Below are 9,040 nucleotides of genomic sequence, written 5' to 3'. Positions count from 1 at the left end.
TGTAGGGGTCTGTAGGGATCTCTAGGGGTCTGTAGGGTTCCCTAGGTTCTTTAGGGGTCTGTAGGGGTCCCTATGGTTCTTTAGGGGCCCCTAGGGGTCTGCAGGAGTCTGTAGGGGATTGTATGGCATCACAGGGACCTGTAGGGGTCTGTAGGGTCCTGCAGGGGTTTGTTGGGGTCTGTCGGCGTCTGTAGGGGACTGTAGGAGTCTATAGGGGTCCATAGGGATCCCTAGGGGCCTCTAGGGGTCTACAGGGGTCTGTAGGGGCCTGTAGGGTTGGCCCCACTGGTGGAGGACCCTGTGCCCAGGACCCCCAGGGCAGGTCTGGCTCCTGCCTTTTGGGGACCCTGTGGCTCACGTCAGGGTTGGTGCTGCTCCTTCCCTCCCTCCTCTCTCCATCTGCCCGTGTCCAGGGAGGGACGGAGCCTGAGCCCTCTCGGGCCAGGAGCAGTGAAGGATCCAGACCCAAAAAGCCCCAATTCCTGACGGTGACAGATCACAGCCCTTCCTGAGCCACGGCACCGTCACGGCGGCAGCAGCCAGAGGTGCCAGGATCACTGGGATCTCACACACCCCAGCTGGATCTAAATTCTGGGGAGCAGGCTGACCTTTTCTCACCTTTCATGTTGGTTTTTTTGTTTTTTGTTTTTTTTTTTAAAAAAACTCAGACTAAAGACAAACTGAAGCCACCCCGAACCCGGCCAGTGGCCCCGAGACATCCTGCCGGCGACACAGAGCCGCTCCAGAGCATCCGCAGCTCGACAGGAAACCGGCAGCAGTAAGAGGATAAAAATACCCCTGGGTGCAAACAAAACCTCTCTGTGCCGGGATTAGGGGCTGCTCCAGCCCCCGGTAATCGGGGCCGGGAGCGGAGGGCACCGGGGCTGGGCCACAGCGGGGGCTTTGGCTTCCAGCACACGTGTGGGATCAGGGCTCTAAGCCCGGCCAGCAGCTGCCTGGGGAGTGGGGGCAGCGAGGGGGGGGATGCTGGGGGAGAAACCAGACACCCCAGCCCCCGAATGCCCCCCCGGAAAAGGGGTGAGACCCCACAGAGCCCCGACACCCAAATCCTCTTGTGGATTCCACAGAGACCCAGCCCCAAGGAAGGGTCCCCCCATCCCCGTTGAAGGACCCTGCCTTGGTCCTAGGGAGAGGAGAGGGATGTGGGGAGCAGGGGGTCCCGTGCTCCCTGCCTCAGCCCCCCCAAAGCTCCCAGCCCCACATCCTGGCTCCCCATCACCCTCCTGGAAAAGGGGTGAGACCACCCAGAGCCCCGACACCCAAAGCCTCTTCTGGATCCCACAGAGCCCCAGCTCCAAGGAAGGGTCCCCCCATCCCCACTGGGGGATCCTGCCTTGGTCTCAGGGGGAGGAGAGGGATGTGTGGGGAGTGGGGGGTCCTGTGCCCCTCACCTTGGCCTCCCTACACCTCCCAGCCCCCACATGCTCCCCTGGAAAAGGGGTGAGACCCCCCAGAGCCCCGACACCCAAATCCTCTTGTGGCTCCTGCAGAGCCCCAGCTCCAAGGAAGGGTCCCCCCATCCCCACTGGGGGATCCTGCCTTGGTCTCAGGGGGAGGAGAGGGATGTGTGGGGAGCAGGGGTCCCATGCCCCCTGCCTCAGCCCCTCAAAGCCGCTCAGCCCCACATCCTGGCCCCCCAACATCCCCCTGGAAAAGGGGTGAGACCACCCAGAGCCCCGACACCCAAACCCTCTGGCTCTTGCAGAGCCCCAAGGAATGGTCCCCTCATCTCAAGTGGTGGACCCTCCTTTCACCTAGGGGAGAGGAGAGGGATGTGTGGGGAGCACGGGGTTCCGTGCCCCCCCTCACCTTGACCCCCCAACAGCTCCCAGCCCCACACAATGGGTGCATTTGAGTGCTCCAAGCATGGGGCCGTGGTGAGGCCCCACCACGAGGCCCCTGAGCCCCCCCCGAGAGCTCCCTAAGGAGATTATCACTGCTCACATGAGGCCCCGCACCGGGGAGGAGGGGACACCACGGTGATGGGGAGCCCCAGGAGGGTCCCTGTGGGGCACAGGAAGGGGCAGAGAGGGGCAGGGGGTGCCCAGGGGTCAGAAAAACACACAGCAGCTTTGAACAGCTCTTTCTGGGGTGATTTCAGAGCCAGCACTGACCCAAAAAGCACAAACCCGAGTGCTTAAACACCCCATCTGCTGCTGGGGGGAGGGTTCAGTGGGGTGCCCCACATGCCCCTGAGACTGGCACACACCAGGTACCGTGGAGGTGCCCCTGCAGCCAGGAGCAGAAAGGTTTGCTCGCCGCAGGGCCACCCTGCACTCTTGGGACCGTGCTGCAGGACACGGGGACAGCCCCCGCCCTCTGCAACACACCTGGGCCCCCCCGAGCCACCGCAGCAGGGGGGCTGAGGCCACCCTCCTCCTCCTCTGCCCCTGGGATCCCCCAGTGAAACGGGTGAGGGAACAGGCCCCCATTGTCCCCACAGCCCAATTCCAAGAGACAGAGCTTTGCAGCCAGGTCCCAGGGGGACAAGGGCTCCCTCCCCATCTGCTGGCACCTCGGGGCCGCCCGGTCCCCAGAGGAGGGTGACAAGCACTGGGGGTCTGGCCAAGTGTCGTTCAGCCAAAGCATGGGGCAGCGGGGAAAGCCGAGGGGCTGGAGCTGGTTCCCCCCGAGGCTGGGTGACAGGGAGGTGGCCCCAGGGAAAGGGCACGCACAGCTAAAACGTTAAATTTCTGCTCTTTATTCGGTGCCTGGTTTCCTCGTCCCGTTTCCCAAACGCACCGCGAGTGAGCGGCACGAAAAAGGGTTTCTAGGGGTGGAGAACCCGGGGAGCGCTCTGAGGAGGCAGAGCAGGGCCAGACCCGAGGGGGTGTGGGGCAGGGGGGCACCCCCTCCACCCGTCCCCAAACTCCCCTTGGGGCCACGGCTCTGCCCCAGCCACGGGGCGAACACCAGGCACCCCAGGAAAGCTCCACAGAGGGCAGGAACTGCCACCTCCTCTGCCCCACAGCGACGGCGGGGAGGGGGCTGGACCCACAGCCCCTCTCCAACTCATCTTATTGCTAGACTCAGAGCAGCAGAGAGGCCAGGAGGAATTCAGAGATTCACTGTTTTAGGAGAGGGGACGAGGACGTGTCCGAAGCCGAGGATTGGCCATCGAGAGGGTGGTCTTTTTGGGGGAAGGAGGGAGCTGCCATCTCTCGCCAGCCCAGCCGTGGGGCCAGCAGCGCCGGGGCTGGCACCGGGAGGGAGGAGAGTTGTGATCGTGTCCGAGAGGAGAACACACCGTCCAGCTCCAGGGCTTCCTGCCCTCTCCCGAGGCTGGAGCCGAGGCTGTACAAACTCATCGCACCTCCGCCAGCAGGGGACTGGGGAAGGACGCTGGGAGGGACTGGAGGGAGAGGCAGGAAGGCCCTTGCCTGCCCCCACCCCCAGACCCCACGGCTAGTTGCGTTGGCTGGCCAGCTCCTGGGAGATGAATTTCCGAAGGCGCTCGAGGTACTGGCTGTAGAGTTCAATGTCATTGTGCCCGGCCCCGTCCACCCAGAGCGGCTCCACCGCCTTGGGGCAGCGTTCGAAGAGCGCCAGCCCGTGCGAGAAGTCGATGACTTCGTCCTCCGTGCCGTGGATGATGAGGACGGGAGAGGTGATTTTGGAGATCTTCTCAATGCTGCCGAGAAGGTGGGGGGGGTTGGGGGGGAAGAGATGAGAGAGGGGGGTAAGTACAGAGACCGAGGCCCCCCCCCCCCCCCCATAAGCACATCCCCTGGAGGAAGAAGAGGGACAAGGAAATGCTCTTTGATCACAGGGGAGCACGGGGACATGGAGCTTCAGCCAAGGATGAGCTGCAGGACGTGATCCCCCCTGAGCTGCAGGATGTGATCCCCCCTGGGCGTGACGGACGAGGACCAGACCGTGGTGACAACGGCCCCGTGGGACCTGGGCAGGGCTGATGGAAACAGCCACGGGACAGCGCGAGGCCGGGCCCTCCCCGCGTCGGGATGGGGGGTTTGGAGCAGTGGAAGCAGGACCATCCTCAGCCCGGCCCCAGAGGCCACGCGGGGCCATGGGGACGCAGAGCGTGGGCTGGTGGCTCCCGGTCACAGCTTCCGCCTCGGGGACCGTCCCTCGGGCCCCACTGGCCCGGCACCAAGGGAGAGGCAAAGCAAGAGCTCGTCCCACTGCCCCCACCCTCTGCACAGGGGGCAAAAAAGCCCCCAAAATTACCCCTGTGCGGAGAGAGGGGCACCCCCCCAGGGTTTGTGATACCCGACGAGGGGCTGGTGGTGCAGTCCCAAAGCAAGACACTGGTACAGGGTGGCCAGGAGATGATGCCACTGTGGACACATGGCATGGCCCTCAGGAGGGGGCACAGGGAGGGTGACAAACCCCCAGGGGAGACGGAATGTGAGGCGGGAGGATCCCAAGGGCATGTTTCAGACCGTCATGGCAAAAAGGGCCCATAGTTTTCACCACAACCCCCCCCCTCTTCATGGCCAGTCTGGGCGCTGACTCTCCAGAGCTGGCCCCTGTCCCTTCTCCCCAGGCCACTCACTTGGGGAAGGCATCGAACCAGTAGGTCTTCTTGGTCTCAGGGAAGGCAACTCTCATGCCAGAGGTGAGCGGGGAGTGGAGCACGATGGCAGCGCACTCGTAGCGGGAGGCCAGGTCCACGGTGGGCACCGTGCCGATGCTTTGGCCGTATAAAATGATGTTCTCTGGGCTGATTCCATACCTGGGGGAGGAGAGGAGAGGGAAGGTCAGTGCCCAAGCACCGGTCACATCACCAGGAGATCCAGCCCAGGGGGTCACCCTGCTCTAGCCACAGCACCCAACAAGGCTTTCTGGGGTGAGGTGGGGGGAATGGGGCTCTGTTCCTCCTGCTTTCACAGAATCACAGAGTCTTCTAGGTTGGAAGGGACCTTAAAGATCATCTTGTCCAACCGTCAACCTCACTGACAAAAATAGACACCCACACAACAAACAAGGAGCATCATCACTAAACCAGACCTCCCAGCACTGCCTCAACCCGTCTTTTGAACACCTCCCTGGGCAGCCCATTCCAATGGCTGATGACCCTTTCAGTGAAAAAATTTTTCCTAATATCCACCCTGAACCTCCCCTGGTGCAACTTGAGGCCATTTCCTCTTGTCCTGTCGCCTGTGACTTGAGAGAAGAGCCCGACCCCCACCTCTCTACGCCCTCCTTTCAGGGAGTTGTAGAGAGCAATGAGGTCTCCCCTCAGCCTCCTCTTCTCCAGGCTGAACACCCCCAGCGCCCTCAGCCTCTCCTCATAAGACTTGTGCTCCAGACCCCTCACCAGCTTTGTTGCCCTTCTCTGGACAGCTCCTCACAGCTGGGCCCAAAGCAGCTGCCCAGCACCCCCAGCAGGACGGGGCAGCAGCCGGGGCTGAGCTGCTGGATGAGTTGTGGGGGGGGTCTCAAGGCCCACCTTGCCAGGAGTGTGGCTACAGAGGGGTTCGCAGACCCCAGATCGCAGGTGCATGGGGCAGCCCCCACTCCCTATGGAGCCCCTCTGCTGGGAGGGGGGCTGAGAGAAGTTGGGGGGTTCAGCCTGGAGAAGAGAAGGCTCCGGGGAGACCTTGGAGCCCCTTCCAGTCCCTCAAGAAGGGGGGCTCCAGGAAAGCTGGGGAGGGACTCTGGATGAGGGAGGGGAGCCCGAGGAGGAGGGGGAAGGGTTGGACCCTGCAAGAGGGGAGATGGAGCTGAGCTGTGGGGAAGAACTTGTTTGGTGGGAGGGTGGGGAGAGCCTGGCCCAGGTTGGCCAGAGAAGCTGGGGCTGCCCCATCCCTGGAGGGGTTCAAGGGCAGGTTGGAGGGGGCTTGGAGCACCCTGGTGTGGTGGGAGGTGTCCCTGCCCAGGGCAGGGGGTGGCACTGGGGAGACTTTGAGGTCCCTTCCCACCGAAACCAGTCTGTGTTTCTGTGATTCCTGGGGGTGCTGAGAGCCAGGCCTGGCTGCAGGGAGGGCAGAGGAGGCAGAGCCCATCACAGGGCTGCACCTTGAGCCCCTCTGGGGAATTGGGGCTGAACACAGCCAGCGGGGAGCCCAGCAACAGCAGGATGGGGAGCACAGCTCGTGCCACCACCCCCAGGCAAGGTCATACCCCAGCAGCATCCCTGTCCTTTGGGTCCCCTGGCTCGCTGCCCCTCCAGCTGCTTTTCCGGCCACCCCTTCCCGTTACGAGCAGCCCGGGTTCCCTCTCCAGGAGATATTTCCTGTTTTCCAGACTGTGGGACCGCAGGGTTTTCCTGCCCTTTCCTCCCTTCCCCCTGCCCGGCTCACCGTGTCCGCAGCGCCTGCCACGCCGCGTCGATGTCCGAGTAGAGGTTCCTCTCCGAGGGCTTGCCCGTGCTCACGCCGTAGCCCGAGTAGTCGTAGGAGAAGATGTTGCAGTTGATGCGGGTGCCCAGCCCGATGTAGAAGCTGCTCATCTGCCCCAGGTCCACGGCGTTGCCATGCGAGAAAAGCACTGTGTACCTGCAGCACCGGGGAGAGACGGGGACGGAGGGTTCATCGGGGACTCTGCCACGGTGCCACCGTGCTGCCCGGCTCGGGGACCGACGTGCCCGGGCAGTGCCAGCCAGGACAGACCCTCCGGAGGCCAAAAGCCAAACCCCAGGATGCCCAACACCCCTCTGGCCACCAAGGAAGGTCCTCACGACATCCATGACCCAACCCCAGAGATGCCTAGACCCTCCTCGCACCCCAGGACCAGGGGCTCGGCTGCCAGAAACAGGCAGCTCGAAGGCAGGATGATTCTGTTCAAGTTTTTGAGTCTATTTTTGGTAAAAAGCTCAGGATTTGGGGCCGTTTGCCCAATGGGGATTTCAAGTAAGAATTCTGACAGCGGCTTTTTTTTCTCCCCTGAGTCTGGCAAGAAACCAGACGCTGGGAAGAGAAGTGAATTGTGGGAGTGACAAGGCACAAGAAATTTCTACCATAGGGGGAAAAAAACAATGTTAATCATAAAAATTAACACTAATGGTGCACCGATGGAAGCTTGGCTCTCTTCTGCCTGAGGGAGGGAGGGCGCGGGACCCTGCCAAGCCCCATGGTTGGTGTGTTGGGTCTCCTTCTCCCAGCCTGGCTGGCCCTGAGAGCCCCAGCAGGAAGGTGGTGGCAGGACGAGCTGTGGGGAGGACAAATGGCAAATGACAGGTCGTGGGGAATCCGGGAGGGTCAGATCTTCCCAGCCTTGGGCTAAACGGCCGCTCCCGGGGGCCAGCTAGGAGCCAGGCCAGCAGGGCACGGGCAAGCAGAGCAACCCCACCAGCTTCCTCTCCCTGGGGACCTGTGACCCACGCAGGGACAGAGCAGACATCCCCACCGGGCCCCCCGTACTGCAGCTCTGCAACCCCCCTGGGAGTCACCCATCCTCACCCCAAGCCCAAGGGCTTGGAAGCCCTTGGCAAGCGGGGGGCAGATCCGTCCCCCCCAGCACACACAGGTCTCTGTGGAGGCTGTTCCTCAGAGGGTGCGTTGCTCTGGGTGTTTGGGTGCCGGGGTGCTGTGTACCCCCACACCGGGGAGCAGCCCCTGAGTTCCCTCCTGTCCCTGTGCCATCCCCTCGTGCAACCATTGGCAGCCAGGAGGGGGTCTCCATCCCACACCCCGGGCTGCCCCTCTCCAGTTTCCCAGTTCAGGGACCCCTGGGGTGACCAGTGACGGGTCGTGCCTCAACCTCTCCTGGCGTTCACTCCTGTCTCTCTTCTTGAGGGATCAAACGTGTCTGTGAATTGGACGCAGATCTTGTTCACCACAGGCATCTCCTGGGTGGCACAGGCTCTTCCCATCCCCGTGGTCACCGCAGGGATGGGGACGGAGGGCGAGGGGTCAGCACAGACCCCCCCAACGCCCACTCAGACCCCTGCACAGACACTTGGTTCACAACTGGAGTGTTATGTCAGTGGGACACCGGGTGACTGGGGACACCGGGGGAGGTTTGGGTGACTGGTGACACCACGGCAGAGCTGCGGGACAGCCTAGGGAATCCCTACCTCCCTGCAGCCTCCAGCTTTGCCTCCTCTCCCCATTTAACCCCATTCCCAGCTGCAGCCACAAGCCAGACCGGTCCCGGGAGCCGAGCTCGCCCGCCCCACAAGATTCCTCCAACCCCCCCAGGCAGCTCCTCCAGCGAGGCCGGGGCGAGGAGGTGGCACTGGGCTGAAGGAGAGGAGGGACAGGATGGCACCGTGCCCGCCAGCACGTCCAGGGGCAAACCCCTGGCACGTCCACGGGCCACTCACCTGGCGCCCGGCGCGCAGCGGACGTACATGCAGCCGACGCGGTTCCCTCGGCTGCTTTTGGTGACGAAGACCTCGATGTTGTCCAGCTCCCGCTGGGAATACTGGAAATCCGCCCGGTCCTTCAAGTGCAGCTTCCATCGCCCCGCGGCGCCGCCGCCGCGCAGGGAACCGGTGCTGGTGCTGCCGACGGGCTCCGGCTCGGGCACCACGGCGTAGGTGGGCTCCGGGGGCAGGAAGGCCAGTTTGGCAGCGATGCGGCTGGGGCAGGGCGGGCAGCAGAAGAGGCAGCAGAGCTGGCTGATGGACAGCCCGTTCATGGTGGCGGAGAAGGGGGATCCCAATCGGGGAGAGAGGCCAGGGAGGATGATGACGGCCGGGAAGAGGCCCTGTCCTCAGCTGGTCATGGGCACGGTGGCCACCAGCAGTCCACAGCGGGCCGGGGTGGCCGCCATCCGTCCCTCTGCGGGCAGCAGCGGTGGCCTGCGGGCAGGAAGGGCAGCAGTGAGGGGTCTGCAAGGGGTACCCACCCCCCATATCACCCGTGACCCCCGGCTGGGGACACACACGCACCTCAGCGACACCCCAAGGGGCACAGGGCGAGTCCCCCCAACACACAGCCCCCCACGCCTGTACTGAGCCCACGCGCACCCCCACATCGAGCCTCCCTCAGCGCTTCCCAGCCCACGCCCCCCCTCCTCCCCCCACGCACGGCAGCCCCACAATCACACGTGTACACACGCTCCACAACAGCCACACAACGGCAGCACAAAGGACACAGCCCCCCCAGGA

The 9,040-nt window shown here is 63.6% G+C and overlaps 2 protein-coding genes across 2 annotated transcripts in view; both read right to left on the bottom strand.

The window, feature by feature from the left end:
• Positions 1-3,329, bottom strand: part of REXO1 (REX1, RNA exonuclease 1 homolog) — a 92,267-nt gene extending 88,938 nt beyond the window's left edge. Inside the window, exon 1 of the mRNA XM_014957956.1 lies at positions 3,269-3,329. Within this exon, the coding sequence (XP_014813442.1) occupies positions 3,269-3,329 (61 nt within the window). The remainder of the gene's footprint in view (positions 1-3,268) is intronic.
• Positions 2,700-9,040, bottom strand: part of ABHD17A (abhydrolase domain containing 17A) — a 9,174-nt gene continuing 2,833 nt past the window's right edge. The window contains exons 2-5 of the mRNA XM_014957958.1: positions 8,252-8,731; positions 6,288-6,482; positions 4,538-4,717; positions 2,700-3,652 (exon numbers count right to left, since the gene is read on the bottom strand). Coding sequence (XP_014813444.1) covers positions 3,427-3,652; positions 4,538-4,717; positions 6,288-6,482; positions 8,252-8,568 — 918 coding nt within the window. The 5' untranslated portion in view covers positions 8,569-8,731 and the 3' untranslated portion in view covers positions 2,700-3,426. The remainder of the gene's footprint in view (positions 3,653-4,537; positions 4,718-6,287; positions 6,483-8,251; positions 8,732-9,040) is intronic.

Source organism: Calidris pugnax, unplaced genomic scaffold (genome assembly GCF_001431845.1).
Source record: "Calidris pugnax isolate Ruff unplaced genomic scaffold, ASM143184v1 scaffold255, whole genome shotgun sequence".
Taxonomy (NCBI): domain Eukaryota; kingdom Metazoa; phylum Chordata; class Aves; order Charadriiformes; family Scolopacidae; genus Calidris; species Calidris pugnax.
The sequence above is the reverse complement of the archived record's forward strand: the minus strand, read 5'-3'. Positions and strand labels throughout refer to the sequence as shown.